The sequence below is a fragment of the Clupea harengus genome, chromosome 24 (assembly GCF_900700415.2).
Source record: "Clupea harengus chromosome 24, Ch_v2.0.2, whole genome shotgun sequence".
NCBI classification, from domain to species: Eukaryota; Metazoa; Chordata; class Actinopteri; order Clupeiformes; family Clupeidae; genus Clupea; species Clupea harengus.
This window is the reverse complement of record NC_045175.1, coordinates 2453641-2470808: the sequence shown is the minus strand read 5'-3', so window position 1 is coordinate 2470808 and position 17168 is coordinate 2453641. Positions and strand designations below refer to the sequence as shown.

At 40.7% G+C, this 17168-nt stretch overlaps 2 protein-coding genes across 2 annotated transcripts; both read left to right on the top strand.

Moving 5' to 3' along the window:
• Nucleotides 1–1332: 1332 nt before the first annotated feature.
• On the top strand, nucleotides 1333–7272 carry cwc25 (CWC25 spliceosome associated protein homolog). The gene is made up of 9 exons (XM_012840023.3): nucleotides 1333–1517; nucleotides 2044–2216; nucleotides 2357–2593; nucleotides 2958–3027; nucleotides 3381–3532; nucleotides 3937–4009; nucleotides 4274–4479; nucleotides 6180–6344; nucleotides 6678–7272. The coding sequence occupies exons 1-9, from the start codon at nucleotides 1500–1502 to the stop codon at nucleotides 6790–6792; spliced, it is 1209 nt and encodes a 402-aa protein (XP_012695477.2). The 5' UTR covers nucleotides 1333–1499; the 3' UTR covers nucleotides 6793–7272.
• Nucleotides 7273–7535: 263 nt separating this feature from the next.
• On the top strand, nucleotides 7536–15616 carry LOC116219011 (CDGSH iron-sulfur domain-containing protein 3, mitochondrial-like). Its single transcript, XM_031561842.1, has 3 exons — nucleotides 7536–7903; nucleotides 9458–9568; nucleotides 14270–15616. Exons 1-3 carry the CDS (start codon nucleotides 7823–7825, stop codon nucleotides 14459–14461), a joined length of 384 nt encoding a protein of 127 aa, XP_031417702.1. The 5' UTR covers nucleotides 7536–7822; the 3' UTR covers nucleotides 14462–15616.
• The last annotated feature ends 1552 nt before the right edge of the window (nucleotides 15617–17168 follow it).

The window sequence follows — 17168 nt, the reverse complement described above, 5'->3', positions numbered from 1 at the left end:
AGCGTTTACATTTGTCAACCGATTTCATTGATTCGTTTATATATTGAATGGTTTATGATCTACGAGGAATAAAAAAAAAAGTTTTGTCTCCATGTTACTTAGAATCTTGATAGTAAGGCTATAAATCGCCACAGGCATATGTACATACATCATATATGTCTATGATAATCGCTGCTAGACGCTCACTGTTCTTGTGCTCCCACAGCTCATTCACTTTGAAATACGGAAACGAAATCTAAATGATCGAAATAGTGCTTCTTTACTTTACTTTCTTTTACTAATATTGAATTTGACCATCATTGAGAAAAACGGAACAGAATCTGCAAATAGCCTAGCATAGCATACTCAAACTACTGACAGAGGAGGCAAATGTAAACAACCATCAAACACCTGCTTTCTATATTTTTATAGCAGTGAAATACACACATTGAAATATACACATTTTTGTACATATACACAATTTGATATAAGCATGACCAAGACCATGCAGTTTTCTTTGCCCTCCGTTATCGTACCTTCGTGTGCTGCATATCAGAAATGGCCAACAGAAAAGCGAAGACGGAGACGGCTCCTGTTACCATGGAAACAATAAACGAACCTAGCTTTAGTATCTACATAGCTACTGCATATCAGAAATGGCTAACAGAAAAGTTTTGAAAAGGTATGATAACGGAGGGCAAAGAAAACTATGCATGGTCTTGGTCATGCTTATATCAAATTGTGTATATGTACAAAAATGTGTATATTTGAATGTGTGTATTTCACTGCTATAAAAATATAGAAAGCAGGTGTTTGATGGTTGTTTACATTTGCCTCCTCTGTCAGTAGTTTGAGTATGCTATGCTAGGCTATTTGCAGATTCTGTTCCGTTTTTCTCAATGATGGTCAAATTCAATATTAGTAGTTAAAGAAGCACTATTTCGACCATTTAGATTTCGTTTCCGTATTTCAAAGTGAATGAGCTGTGGGAGCACAAGAACAGTGAGCGTCTAGCAGCGATTATCATAGACATATATGATGTATGTACATATGCCTGTGGCGATTTATAGCCTTACTATCAAGATTCTAAGTAACATGGAGACAAAACTTTTTTTTTTATTCCTCGTAGATCATAAACCATTCAATATATAAACGAATCAATGAAATCGGTTGACAAATGTAAACGCTATAGTGCTTTTTATCCAGAAAAGCAGGAGCTCCCCCATTCACTTGCATGTGTTTACTGGCCAGTCATTACCTCCCTAAGATGGCGGCGAGTTGACACGCGAGCCAAGGGCCAACGGGGCGTCTATGTATATATGTCTATGGCAGTGACCTACTTTTAACCCGGATGCAGAGATAGTCAGTATCCGGATCAAATGGCCACAATATGGCGTAGACTGTTAGTTATCGTTAGTTGATAAACAAATCTGTTGTTGGCTTCAAGTGTAAGCTTTTTCATTGGCGTGTTTATAACGAAAAAATTTTTAATTTGGGTTTAAGAATCATCTGTCGGCAACATGGGAGGCGGGGATCTTGTAAGTAACATCAGCGTCTTATTTCTTTGATGTGGTATGTTTGTTGTAGCCTGCTAACTGTTAGCAACGTAATCCCAACGTTATAGCTATAGCTACCACCAGAATAAAGGTACAATATAACTTTAAACTGTTAAACTGAATGTCGTTATTAACTTAATTGAGATCGAAAAAACAAGTTAGTGAGGTAACTTATAGATTTATGATAGATGGCTAATAACGTAGCAAAGTGGCTAATCAGTTTAGCTAGTTAGCTGCCTCCATTTTTAAGTTGACATGATGGCATCGAGGAAATATATGCTGCTGGATCTCTACCCTAGATAGTTTAAAAATAACACATATAATGTAACTAATTAAACCTCAAACATCTCTGTAGTCAAAGATAACGCTACAACGGTGTGATGTAAAGCACTAGAGGAAAGTGTCAGTGTTGGTTGACATGCACATATTGAGCATATGTAGTCTTTCAAGTACAATGCTGAATTTCTATACTACTTTTCTGACGCCATACAACAAATGCCCCTCTTAGAATTTGAAGAAGAGTTGGCATCCGCAAACATTAAAAAACATCGAGCGTGTTTGGAAAGCTGAACAGAAGTTTGAGGCAGAACGGAAGAAGATCGAAGAACTCCAGAAGGAGCTAAAAGATGAAAGAGCTCGTGAAGAGCTCACAAAATTCGCTCAACAAGCTGGTGCAGTCAAGTAAGTAGTCCTAAATCTCAATATCTCCATGGTTGTTGTTCTGTTTTTCTATTCTATTATTTTATTTATTTGTTGTGGTTCATATGCTTTTATCAATCACAGAGCATCTCCCTGCTTAACACTGCATTTTTCTGTACTAGGAAAAAAGATGACCGTTTGGACTGGATGTACCAGGGACCAGGGGGTCAGATCTCACGTGACGAGTACCTGCTCGGCCGCCCTGTCGATAAGCAGATCCTTGAGCAGTACGAGGAGCCAGAGACTGGCCCCTGTGCCCAGACTGGCCTGCTACCGGGGTCCATTTTCAACCCCAACACCCCAGCATCCAACCTGGACATGGCTGCGAAGATCAGGGAGGATCCCCTGTTTGAAATTCGGTCAGTAGAATTCTATATTTCAGAGTCCTCTGGAGCGTTGTTTATCACAGTGTTTCTGGCCTTGCAAAAGTTCAGTTGAATGCATACTGTGATCAGGCCACTTGTTTTGTTTCTGGATTTGGGATGTGAAGATGTGGCCTTGAGAATAATACGTTCTGTCAAGATCATCAGAGAAAATGAACTATGCATCATGTAGTAGCCTGTAACAAACTGTCTAATGGTGACTACTGGTTAGCTGCAGTGGTAGTGAGTGACGTTGTTGTCGTCCTCCATCTTTTTTAGTGATTGTAATGCTAGATGGTAGATGACTTGCTTTTTTCCCTTCCATGATTAGCTACTGATGATGCACTGTCATGTCTTTCAGCAAGCGAGAGGAGGAGAAGAAGCGATCAGTTCTCTCAAATCCAGTGAAAATGAAGAAAATCAAAGAAATGGTAGGTTGAGGCATGGGTTTTTATATGGTGATAATTTGTTTTGAGTGCTTTTGTTCTCAATAGTAGACAGACAGACAGACAGACAGACAGACAGACAGACAGAGTGTATGTGGTAGAATTACTCATAACCCAAATGTGAGCCCTCGTGTTGGACTGTGAAGTGCTAGAGAGTGAAGAGTTATGGTGTAGCACTGCAAAGCTTCCGTCACAAACTGAATATAAACCTATATAAATATATATAGACCAATATATTCAATATCAACCAAATATGTATCAGAGTGAGTTCAGGCTTCCGAATCTTGAAATCTTGACTGAAGCTCTGACCAAAACTGGTGGCTCTTTTTATCCCTCAGCTCCGTCAAAATCTTGATGTGAAAGACAAGAAGAAGAAGAGGAAGAAGGACAAAAAGGACAGGAAGGAGGAGAAGAGAGAGAGGCGGAAAGAGAAGAAACACAAGAGGAGGGACTCTAGTTCCGGCTCTGAGGACGATTATCGGAAGCCACGGTAAGCATGCAAACCTCCCACGGAGCTTTTCCCCTCAGATTGTGTGTGTTTAAATTACTGGGACACAACTCATTAAGAAATTGCTCCAGTATATCAGTGGAATGTGCAAGAAATGCCCCTATCTGCATGTGTGTTGTAAGACACGCTGTGTGGATATAAGTGAATCTGGGATACAGTCCATTTCAGGGGGGGCTAAAGATGGATATCGGATGATAAAATGACTAAGGACTGTTAACCTCCAAACCCCTGCTTTTTTCACCCAAAGTGAGATCATTATTATAAACCCTCAGTGTGCTTTATCAGTGGATTTGGATAAGGTCATACTTTTTATGCATTTTCTCTTGTTTTATGTTTTGTTGTTGTTGTTGTTGATGTTAGGTTTTTTTCTCGCTCTTCCCCCTTAGGTCCCATGCCAAAGACAACTCTCCATCCCCACCTACATCTCACCACCATCACAAGCCTGGCTATGGGCTGCTGGTCCGTATTATCCCTTGTTATCTCTTGACACTTTTTTTAACCGGATTGTAACCAGCAAAGCAAGTGTTTTATATTGTGGAATGGAAACACTTGTTGTTTCTCTGCTTCTCTTTGTAGAGCTTAACAGACTAAAAGCAGAAGAAGCGACACACATTTCTCCCAGCTCACTTAAACATGACTGATAAGAATGTTGTAGATCTAACATCCATGAGCCTTTATCTTCCTGTAGAAGGTTTTTTTCACCTCTCCCGTCTGTTCCTCTAGATACCAAACGGCCGTTCCCATCACTCCTCAGCGGCCACTGACCGCTCTGCTAATCATCAGCGAGATCGGAGCCGTTCCCCCCCCTCACACCATTCCCACCGGGACAACCATTCGTCCCACGATGCCGAGCGCCGAGGCCCGCCCCGGAGGCCTCCCAGCCCGCCCAAACCACGCTACCAACGACCCAAGCACGCCAACCACACCAAGTATGAGCTCCACCTCACATGGCCTGTTCTTTAAGGACCTTGACAGGGAATTTGAAGTATTTAGATTTACGTAATAATGAATTATATTTGGAAGACCTGGTGAGATAAAAATTAAAAGGCCACATCCTTGTCTTAAAAGAGAACTCTGGTATTTATAACCTGAGCCCTATTTTCCAATCTTTTTGGGTTCAAATCTTAGCTAGTTTTTGTTAGATCACTGTAACTGGCATCCGCAATATGGCTATAAAATGTAACCCTATGGGATGTGCATCTACATCAAAGTAAACTGCTTGTTTTCGCCACTGACGTGTCTGACAACATCAATAAGATCCCTACAGAGATAGACTTGTGTCTGTGTACCTCTATAACTGTAAAGAGACTTTATAAAATGACTGCTTCTACAGTCATTAGTTCTTCCGGAGAGGAGGAAAATAGGTCTATCTCTTTAGGGATCCTTTTCATCTTGGCAGTATTATTTTAAGTTTACCTAACCTTTTACCTAGTTTACCTAACCTCAGGTGTTATAGTGTGACTTTTTGGACACCACACACATCTTAGTGTACAAATGTGCTGCTACATTGACAAAATACCTCACTGTAAGTTATGCACATTTGAAAAACCACCATGAGAAATGATCACCTTCATTAATGAGGTTTGAGAATATGGTCATGTAGTTGATACAACACCTGAGGCAAGTAACAGTGAATGACCGATATTGGCATGGAACCTGGCCAAAACGGAACTGATGGTCTTTCCAGCCAAACAGGCCATCCACCACAACATCAGCATCAATATTGACTCCTTGTCTCTTGTTCCATCCAAAACAGCAAGAAACCTCGGGGTCATTATTGATGACCAACTGTCTTTCACGGACCACATTGCCTCTGTCTCTAGGTCCTGCCGCTTTGCGCTATTCAACATCCGCAAAATTAGGCCGTACCTAACCCAGTATGCCACCCAGCTGCTGGTGCAAACCTTGGTGAATTCACGCCTTGATTACTGCAACGCCCTCCTAACGGGCCTGCCGGCTTGCGTGGTGAAACCACTACAAATGATCCAGAACGCGGCGGCGCGTCTGGTGTTCAACCAACCGAAGAGGGCACACGTCACCCCGCTACTCATTGAGCTCCACTGGCTGCCGGTAGCTGCTCGCATTAAGTTCAAGTCACTTATGCTTGCCTACAGAGTGCTCGATGGTTCTGCTCCCACCTACCTAAATGCTCTTGTAAGGGCAAATGTTACACCCAGGATGCTGCGCTCTTCTAGTGAGCGTCGTTTGGCACTGCCGTCTGTGCAAGTACGGCAGTCCAGACTATTCTCATTTGTAGTTCCACGTTGGTGGAATGAACTACCCAGCACTACCAGAGCAGGGGCGTCCCTCTCTACCTTTAAGAAGCTTTTGAAGACCCAACTCTTCAGAGAGCACTTCCCGTCCTAACTGGCACTTCGACTAGTGCGTAACTTGCAATTACAGCAGTTACACTTCTGCACTCTTTCTTTCTTTTTATTTCATTTTGTTATATTTCTAATGTAAAGTAGTATTTATTTATTGTTACACCAGGTTCTATTGCTCGTAGCTTGAATATTCTCTCCCTTGTACGTCGCTTTGGACAAAAGCGTCTGCTAAATGACTAAATGTAAATGTAAATGTTTGTTTTGTTTTGTTTAATTGTTTGTCTTATTTGTTTATTTTTGCCCAGACATGCCTCTGCAGAGGATCTGGAGAAGAAGAGACGGCAGATGATGGAGTTTGCCCAGCAGAGGGACGAGGAGCGGGAGAGCAACGTGCGCCGATACAGACAACAGGAGGAGCAGGAGAAGGCGCGGGACACCAAAAAACCTGACCGCCATGCCAGCTTTATCCAGTCAGTGTTCCAACCAGTGTTGTTCTCATGCCCTATTAGCTCTAAGCTCACTGTGTCCCATTTGTTAAGTCAAGTTGTCATACAAGTACATGTATGATATAACGTCCGATTGAAAATCAGCTCTTGTTTGATCAAATAACAAATATGTGTATTAAATCGGACCATACCAATATTTTTGGACAGTCAATAGTTTCTTGAAGTAGGTATTGAAACGCCTTAAATTCTAATGGTGAATAGTAACTGAGACCTTTTTAGAGAAATCATTCAACAACATACATTTAAAGCCCTAACCACCTCTCCCGCTCTCCCTCCTCTTGATGTGAATGTGTGTAGTGAGATGAAGCTGGAGAGTGCTGCCACCTCGTCTGTGGAGGACCGGGTCAAGAGGAACATCCACTCCATCCAGAGGACTTCTGCATCCCTGGAGAAGAACTTCATGAGGAGATAAACATGAGCTGAGGAGTGGGAGAGAGAGATGGAGGGATAGAGAAATATATGGAGAAGAAATGGGGGAAGTAGACTGTATAGACTGAGCGTCAGGGCCTCCTGGAAATTATTTCAAACTCCCAGACTTCATAAGGCCTCAGTGGGTTGAGTGTATAGGAACATTTGGGAACAAACAAAAGAATACTGCTGTGGCTACCTTTCTCCTATTTCTTAGTTTTTTGTAAAGGTTCTTATCAAATAGATCAGCACAATATGTGTTTTCTTTTCTGTATATTTTAAATGCGTCATTTGTACAGATTTTCTCTGATCCTTGTGGTATCCATATATAGTTCTACTGTCTAAAGTAATGCCTATATATACTCAAATTGGTGGATATATTGAATATTTCAGCTGGCCATCAGCCTCTTTGTTTAATTTCAATGCAGTTTCTCCCATGTTTTTACCTTTCATTATTTTGACAGATAAAAAAAATCCAAACATAGCCACTGTCCTTTCTTGAATTCTTTTGCACACAACATCTTAAAAAGCTTAGTGTCTATTATAATTATACTGCAACGTGAACGTTGCAAACGTGAATTATCGAGGTATGCGACTGTAGGTCTGACTGTAGATACCGATCCTCAGCAGAATAAAGTAAAAATCGACATTGACTAAAGGCGCAGAGATTCGCATGCACACAGAGACTACATTGTTACTGAGAAATTCGGTTAATAAAACGACCGTAATCTTTTTTTGTTAATATAATTGAAATATATATATATAAGTATATATATATATACTTTTTGGAGAACAATGTGTTTGTTTCGTTCGGCACTATTCATGATTTTCATTGGCTACTGGGGAGGATTCTGTTTGCATTTGCCGTCTTTGCTCTCTTCTAGGGGCTCGAATACCGGAAGCATGCGTTACATTTAGAGTTTGTTAACTGTGTAAGTAGTCAATCAGCAGCTGGAAGTCTAAGGAAGTGCACCGATTGATAATAGTACGACCGTTTAAGATTAACTTGACCATATTGCTGCTCTACCCAGGAAATGAATACTCTAGTTTCGTCAAAATGTTTTCTTACATCTATTTCGATACGAGCCTGGATGGTATGCCTCACTGCAGCAAGAGTAAGTAGCTGCCTTCAGTTGAAACGTCTTTGTATTCGGCTTGGTAAACTGGTCGAATTGAACGGTAATGGTGTGGGTCCTTAGTCGTTCTGGTTATTTTGATATTGCTGAGCTGAATTGATGTCCAACAACTCAGGATAGTGCGTCGCTCATCAGTTGAGCGTGTGTGTGGGGTGGGGGTTACGGGGAGAAAGTAAGTGGGCATTACCTCAAAGTAAAAATGTATCAAACCGGCAATTCCTTATATGTATTTCAACAAACATGCAATGTATATGTATTTTTGTCGAAGAACTTAAAATGCTAATTTCGACTGACCGTGGTGAAACGTGACCTTCATCCCAGTGAGCCCCTGAAGCACAAATGATTGTTATGACAAGTCGCCCCAGACTAATGACTTTGCCTGTTTGGGCACACCCTTTTAAGTAAATAGCGTGGGCATAGTAAAAGGATGACTAATTTGTTGTTTGTCTTTGGTCTTCATTGATATAATAATCTACCTCGCTTGACCTTTTAGACTTGTAAAGACTAAAACATAATGTTAGGCTTTTTGGCTGTAATAAAATGGGATAAAACAATTATAATCGCATGTGGAAATGGTCAAATACCCAACATGATATGTGTTTTTATGCTATCCAGTGGTTTCAGACACCTCACTCAAACTCTTACAGTGGATTTAATCTCGTTTGTGTCAGTGGTACAATTGCTTGAAGCCATCGCATGAGTACACTACATTTACCATTCAATTAAAATCGTGTCACCAAAGTGTCCTAATGTGAAAGTATTCATAAAGCATGAACCAAAACCTCTAAAGCTTCAGCTGAGAGTGTATTCTCTCTTTTGGCCTTCGGATGGGAAGGAAAAGGGGAAGCAGGCCTCTATGTTTATATGTCCATGTGTCTGGTGGGAACATCAGTGTACCTACAATTTGCTCAAACTCCGAGGCTTCATTAGGCCTCGGTGGGTCCACGTTTTGAGAATAATGGGCCTGTGTAGACTACTGCTGTGTAAGCTATACTTTCTTCCCTTGTATTGTGTTTTAGGGAAGGATCTTCTCAGATTCACTAGCACGACAATTAGTTTAGTTCTTTTTAGGCCTATATTTTACTAAAATAATGACATATTTGTACATGTTTCTTTCTTCAGGGTCTCCATGTGAAGTCATAATTATACTCTTACACTGAAGCTTGTGATTTGTGTGATTTTTATAGCTGCTGGCGTTTTTCTCCTATCCAGGAAATTTAAAGGAAGCCAATGAAAACTAAACTAAAAGTCATGGTACACATCATTAACTCCAGTACAGTTGGCATTTGCCTTAAACCTGTCAGTTTGGTTGTGCAGGCACCACCTAGAATTGTTCAGGAGAAGTGATTTGTCATGCACTGTCGTGTGTCAGGTTTCATACACAGTGAAATCTGTGGAGGAAAAGTGCCAGCCTCGGATTGATAAGCCACCAGTAGGAGAACAGGACTTGCTCCTTATATAGTTAGTGAGCTTATTTCCTTCTGTTAACACGTTGCCCTTTTTTAAATACATTTGTCACATGTTCACACCCAGCCCTGCAGCCAGAAGTCAAAGCCGGCCGTCGCGTCTAAGCTGCCCTACCGCGTGAAGCTGACGGGGGGCAAACGCCACACCTGGTGTGCATGTGGCCACAGCAAGAAGCAGGTGAGTCTGATGCAGAACACACATCCACTGCAGTGCTAAAGGTGCTCAATCTTGGTGAAAGATCGTTGATATCTGAACTCAACAGCCAATCAAATACGCCTCACCCTTTAGTGCTCCTGAAGCAACATTGTTGATTGGCTGGAATAATGTACTGCTCTGTCCAAACAACTTTGTTTTTTGTTCCCATTTAAAGATATTCGTTGAATCTCACGAAAAGTGTATAGGATTATAATAGAGGACTGCACCTTTAATATGAATGTTCCTAAATGGACAGAAGTGTCTACAAAATACCTTAACTATAACACGTTTTTGTAGAAGATTAAAGTTGCAGTAGGTAACCTGTAAAAAAAATCACTTTTGTCATATTTGCTAAAACTGTCACTGTGGTCCTGACCGTAGTACATGAGAAAAAAGTTTCCAATGGCTCCTCTCCTAATGCCATTTGCAAGAATCCATTATGACCAAATCAAAATCAGAGACAGGAAGAAAGTGTCTGATAGTGTCAATCACCGCTCAAGTGCACGCTGCAGGCAGCCCCCTCCCGCACATACTCTCACTCAGTCCAACTCAATATCTTCAGAGCTTTACAAACGAGATGGTGGATAAACAACCAGCAGCAATGAAAAAACTGCTAACCCCCCTTTTGCCAACAACAGCTTACACAGCAAAAACAAATAAACAGAAAAAGACAGGACCCAAGATAAAACAAGGGTAAACCACAGAAGTCCATTGGGCAGCAAAGCAAATAACTTGAAAGTTCACTAAAAGCACCCACCACAGGGACAGCAATCCAGACGCTTGATGGTTTACAGTTGGTGTGGCAGTTAGCATAAGTAAGGGATAATGTATAGAACGCCGGTCATTATCGGGAAAATAAGCCCCGACAGGGCGAACCGCACCCCGACGCGAAGCGGAGGGGTGTTGCTTCGCCCTGAAGGGGCTTATTTTCCCGATAATGACCGGCGTTCTATACATTATCCCGCTTATTACACGGCTACTTGCCAAAACGAAAAAATAACTTAACACAGTGTGTCTTTTTATAATATCATTTTAATTACAATTTATTTGTTACCATTCGTGGTGTTAAAAAGCAGAGAAATAGTTCGCCAAAGACGTTAAACTTCAAAGACGTTGAACATTCTTTAGAACACAGCTGCTCAACTGTCAGCTGAAACTCAAGATCAGAGCAGCTGACGTCGCTAAGCAACGGAATACACAGAGGTTGATAAATTACCGGACTACTTGCGGAGTGCTACGAAAGACGTGAATCCGAGGCAAAAAGGCCACTTCCCTTGACAGCGGTCAATTATGCATAGCAACGGTCAAATATGGAAAAATAGTTGACCACAGAACGTTGGGAAGCCCCATTCAAGTGAATGGAGCATTCTACAGCATTACGAAGAGCCGTGTAATAAAGAGCTTTATAATTAGGGATGGGTATCGTTTGGTTTTTATCCGATACCGGTACATAACCTATACTTTTAAAACGATACCGGTGCCTAAACGGTGCCGGAACCGATACTTTTATAAAAAAATAAAAATTTAAGACGACATTTAAGAAAGGCTTTATTGCCAAATATATGAACTGTTTAAAGTAGATTATATATAAATAAATACAAAACACTTTTTAACTTAAAACTTAAATAATATATGAACTGTTAACAAAAGTTTAGACTATACTTAAATAAATACAAAACACACACACACACTCTGTACACACACTACAGCTTCAATACTTCAGCAATTCTTTTGTTCAATACATTTTTTTTTTCAAATTGAACAATATATTAACTGTTTAAAGTATATTATAAATATAAATACATACAAAACACTTGGCTTCAAACTACAGCTTCAAACTTTTTAACTTCAAACTATGAACATTATATTAACTGTAAACAACAGTTTATAGTATACTTAAATAAATAAATATAAATAAATACAAAAAACAGCTTCAAACTTCTTTTGCAAAACAATGAGCATATTTGCCTTTGGAGTCAAAAATGTATTATTTTGTTTGCATTTATTTCATGAAATTTCATTATTTTATGATTTGTTTATACCTATCTTTTCTATCTTGTTTATAGTTAATCTTGTTACTTGACCACACTGAGTACGAGAAAATGTGTACTTCCCCTTTAAGAGACTACCGTAGGCTAAGTGTAGCTGTCATCATATTTTTCAGTCTTCGGTTGCTGATCTGCCGTTGACTCTTGCCTTCTCTCCCCTCTTTTCACGCAATTGTTTTGTTGCATTTGCTGCACGTCGCGATGTTTGAATATTTTTGTGCGAAATACAGCCACACTTTTGACCGTTTACCTTTCGGTATTTTCTCTGTTAAAAGGTTGATGGCTAGTTCTGTTTGTGCTTGCTCTGTGAAATGCTGCCTGCTCTTCACCGTCATAAGACTGTTGCTATGAAAACACCAATGAGCGTGAGTGACACAGGACAAAGTTTACATTGGGAGCTGGGGCAGTTTTACATGTGCCCCGCGGAATCTGCCTAGCAACCGTTTTCAATTGGCTCAAGCACCGAAATGAAGCACCGAAATCTGCGTTACATTTCGGTCCGGGTAGGTACCGGTTGTATTGGAACCGGTTCCATATTGGTACCGGTTCTCGGTACCCAACCCTATTTATAATACGGGTAGATGAAATCAAGCATTCTGATTGGTTAAAAGGAGGTCACGGGGTGTACTGTATTGAGCCATAATGTACTGTACAGCTGTTTACATTTACCTGAGCGTTCCATATCAGTGCGCACTCAAAATATACTACCTTAGTTAGAAAAAAAAATGGCGGACCAAATATCCGTAGATCATCGTATTTGTACCTAAAAGTTTTAAGTTTTACTTTTTTTTGCTTAGATTTTTTGAAAGTTACCGAGAAATAGACACTGTACAATATAAAAACCCCATTATTGTAACTGAAAAATACGTCTAAGAGGATTTGCGAGGTGTATTAGCCACCTATCAAAGGTTAGCATGCTACTAGCCGTAAGTGATTAGCAATTCCTCTATGTTTTTGCAAAGTATCTGCCCCAACTTTCTTTTCCCGACATTTACATTTATCTTGTACATAATCCATCCCCATAAACCGGAGGTTTCAAGAGTAGAGATGCCTTTCAATATGCAGTTGCAGGATGGGTGAACGACACCAAGATATGGCATTTGGAGACAAAAACAATATGTATGAGATCACAGGACATGTATCCTGGATCTTATCAAAGCTAACCGTTCCTGAGCAAGCAAGAGTGCCAATATGGGCTAACGAGTTGTAGCCAAATCCCAAAGGGCTAAACAGCTCGCTAGTTATTAGCACTCTAGCTTGCTCAGGGGAGTTTAGCTCGAATAAGACACAGCAATTATTCACGAGTGTATCAATTGTATATCTAGGTTTTCTCTGGCGACTGTTGTCGCATCCATCAGCACAACATATCCCGGGCATTTTGAACTTTCTGTGGGTTGTAATACCGTAAACAGCTCGCTAGCTATTACCACTTTAGCTTGCTCAGGAGAGTATAGGCTAACAAACGTGATGTTCCCAATGCTGTTTGTCTGTTGCATAGCAACAGCCACACATTCGGGGACTATTTTCTCTAGAGTCTAGGCTACTGAAATGCGATACGCAACGTTTGGTGGCTATTACAACTATTTTGTGCTGAAAGGCAGCTTACTATTTAGTTACTATTTATAATGTTGCTGGCAACCGTATTATAAAAGCAATAAGGTACTCGAGGCAGTACTGTATCGTCAATAATGTACTGTGCAAGGGTTTGCCGGCCCTCCGCTTCGCGTCGGGCCTAATAACACCCTTGAACAGTACATTATTGACGATACAGTACTGCCTCTCGTACCTTATTGCTTAAATAACCTAGCTCTTTAACCCAAGTCAGCCCCTGGAGGTAACCATGGCAACAACTAAGGGAGTTGAAGGGCCTAAAAAGTGGTGCCTGGTTGCTGTAAGTCTGTTGGACAGGTAATTATCTGGTTTGTTTTGGGAGGAATTTGTTATTTTCATGAACTATGTAGCCAGTTTATTGAGCTACTTATGCAGCTTATGTATTTTCCCTGCGCTAATGCTATTACACGATACCATTTCTGCTCTCACAAGTTGTGATGGTTCCTATGTCCCTCTTATATGTCAGCATGTATATTTTCATGAAACAATTTGTATGCTAACTTACAGTTTAACTGCATGATAAATGTTCTACACCACAGTAGTTTCATCTGTAGGTAGAGGATACGTATTTCCTATGGGATCCGTATTGAAACCGGAAGTGGGTACTTTACTCGGTTTGACTGGCTAATACCAGGACCTTTACTTTTTCGTTGAGAAATTGTGTCGATCGCCTGACTTTTAAAAGATCGTTTTTAAAATGTGTTTTTATTTCTGCAAAGTTATACGGCTTAATACTCAACTGACTTGTTAACCGTACTTTTACGAAGTCATACAACTAAACACACAAGTGATTGGCTGTTCAGGTCAGATGACAAGTTTTAACCAACCAGAGACCGGAGTAAAGTTCCAACTTCCGGTTTCAATACGGATCCCATAGGAAATACGTATCCTCTACCTACAGTATCTCTTCATCAGATTATTGTGCCATCATGGTGACATGACTGACCGCCTAAGAGCGTCTTTTCTTTCCTGGTATCGCCTCCCTACATCACTTCACATTGTTCTACTTCTCTTTCAACCCCAGCCTTTCTGTGACGGCGCCCACAACAAACTTGCCCCCGACCTGCCCCCTCTGCGCTTCACCCCGGAGAAGGACACCACGGCCATGCTCTGTGGCTGCAAGTACACGGCCAACCCGCCCTACTGCGACGGCACCCACTTCAAAGTCATCTTCCGCTCCATCAAAGAGTTCGTCCTGCCAAGAAAGTCCTCCTGAAGTAAATGCCATGTAGTTTAGTACATTAACTCAAAACATGGTTGTGATTAAACAGACATATCATTCTTGTTTTTATATAATGCATTTATTGAATATAAATTGTTCCAATTAATAATATTTCGGTGGATAGTATAGATGATTGTGTTTATTATATCTATGGTGAGCGGTGAGTTCTGCACTTGCTCAGTGCAGCTCAGGTTCATCTGCTTTTGTTTGTGAAAGCACCATATTCTCTTAGAACACCAAAGAGTAGGCGGTTTTGTGTCAAACTATTGGGAGTTTCCCAAAAGCATCAATTTGACATTTAATGGAAACAGTAAACCAGCAAAGAATTCATCATTGGAACTCACTAGGATACTAGAATTTAACTGGGCATTGAAATCCGGTTGGAGTGCTACTCTGGCTGTCTAGATTGCCTACTCCAAAGGCATACCCAGGAGTCAGGTTTCACTCCCTACACCCACCAGGGGCCTCACAGGGTGGTGTAAGAGCTGATCTGTGGTCAGTACAGCACTCTGGATCTCCATAATAAGGATCTGTGTTAAGTACAAGAGTATTGGGGAAGTGCATGCAAGTTGTCTGATCCGTCCTAACACTGTGTGAATGTCTCCAGTCAGAGACAGGCAGTGGACCGTGACCTACCTCCATGAACGTGCCCGCATTCCTTCACCAGCAACATTTTACTGAATTGATACGTATAATTGATAGCATTGTATGTATTACAGCTCAGTCCCCTCGTTATGTTGAGGGTTTTTTAACTTGAATGCTTCACTTTGCCAAGTGCTTTAATTAGTTAAATCTGTGGGCCGTTTGTGACATGTTTGTGTCTCAGGTTTTCAATACTGAACTGTGTAAGTTGTTTTTAATGATGCAATTGTAAAGAGCTTGGAGCCCACCATTGACTACAAAACAGCACTGTGTAAACACAGTACTTTTTTCAGCTACCTTTATGCGCAAAGCATCACGATTACACTCTAATTGTAGTGCATTCGTGACAACAATGGTGAGTGACAGTGTATTTTCAGTCAATTTCATACCATTTTGATACATATGATTCATACAGCAATATAGACATGTATATACAGTCTGTCTGTATACAAAAAGGGATATGGCCGGTCTATGCAACTACTGTCAATAAAGCAGGCAGTTCTTTCAGTCTTGTTTATGCAAGTTCTCTTTCAAAGCAGTCAGTCTTGAGCCACTTTCCACCGATCTAGTGACTGGATGTGGGGTGTTTCTCAAAGTCAAGGAAGGATCCTTGATGACTGCGGAATTTGGAGGCGGGATCTTTTCAATGAAGCGCACCTGCACACTTGCTAGACTGTTCCATTTTTTTGTTCTCTGAATGCTAGGAAAGAGTTTTGCTTAGCGTCTGAACGACCCGACTTGGAAGGACTCAGAAGAGCCCGTCCTACCAAGGAAGCATCCTTGACTTTGGCTGCTGTTAACAGGAGAAGCATTATAGGTTTATTCCTTGTAAAACTGCTCCTGGCGAACACTGTCCAGAACCCATGGCAATATTGCCACCTTCTTACATTCATTGTAATCTCATTTGATGCATTCAGTTTAAAGGGATTACTCAACAATGCTTTTGGTCGGTTTTAAAGAAGCAATATGTAGTACTGACACCAAGCCTTTAAAATCGGTACTGCATTGGAGAGCATTGTCTCCCCCCTCAACCTCCTCCCCAGACTGCTCACACGGGTCGCCAGGTTGAGGACACTGAACCTACACGTACAAGCGCAAGACGAGCTCAACATTAGACTTTGGCAACGGCAAGCGATGAGTCCTACACTATAAGTAGAGCAGCTAATGTTTACATTTGCAGTTTCTATTATTTGCAAATTATAAACCAGCTCGTATGGATTTTTTTTAATAATCTGTCGGTGTTAGCGAGATACATGGCTAGCTATGTAGCCAAAGCTAAGCCTGTTAGTTACAAGTTACAAGTCTTTTATTTGTCAGATGCACAAAATGACACAGGGTCAGACTGGGCACTGAAATTCTTACGACAAGGCGCCGCCCAAACCTACCATAACATCACATAATATAACATTACAAACCATGACGTACACTCTGCACAAGTACTATGAACATAATTTACACATAATAAACATATAATAACCAAAATAACCTTACTAAATATTAGTGCTGTCAGTTTAACGCGTTATTAACGGCGTTAACGCAAACCCATTTTAACGCCGTTAATTTTTTTATCGCGAGATTAACGCGATTTTTTTTTTTTTTTTTTTTTTTTAAGATTAACCTTCTTTTTGGCCTCGCAAACTGTGTAGTAGGCTAACGTTACGGTTTGAGTGAATGGTGAGCGCGATACGGCGAAATGGATGATAAAAAGCTTCTGAATGGAAAGTTTACTTTTTAAAGTTGTGTTGTGCAAAAGAAGCAAGTTTCACTGTTGTCTGAAAATGTCAACAGGCAGCTGGCTGAAAGCAAAGAAGTAGTAGGCTTACATTTTATTGGTAACCTAACTGTTACAGTTCATTGTTTCTGAAATAAGGGGCCTGACTGCTATGTTCCCAGCAAACTTGAAAAAAAGAAAATATTAAGCCATGGTTTAACTGCACTATAGGCTGAGTCCTTGTTTACCTGAAATGTGCACTTTATAATTTTATTTTGTACCGCCCTGTTTGGCAATGTTGGTTTTCAATAAAATAAAACATTTGCATAAAGCAAGCCAATCCACTTT

Bases quoted from the DNA above. Each gene is read 5' to 3' on its own strand.
- LOC116219011 (XM_031561842.1), top strand. From the start codon at position 7,823: ATGAATACTCTAGTTTCGTCAAAATGTTTTCTTACATCTATTTCGATA. The intron at 7,904-9,457 runs GTAAGTAGCTGC...GTTCACACCCAG, and splicing joins TATGCCTCACTGCAGCAAGA to CCCTGCAGCCAGAAGTCAAA. The intron at 9,569-14,269 runs GTGAGTCTGATG...TTTCAACCCCAG, and splicing joins GTGGCCACAGCAAGAAGCAG to CCTTTCTGTGACGGCGCCCA.
- cwc25 (XM_012840023.3), top strand. The intron at 2,217-2,356 runs GTAAGTAGTCCT...TTTCTGTACTAG, and splicing joins CAACAAGCTGGTGCAGTCAA to GAAAAAAGATGACCGTTTGG. The intron at 3,028-3,380 runs GTAGGTTGAGGC...TTTATCCCTCAG, and splicing joins TGAAGAAAATCAAAGAAATG to CTCCGTCAAAATCTTGATGT.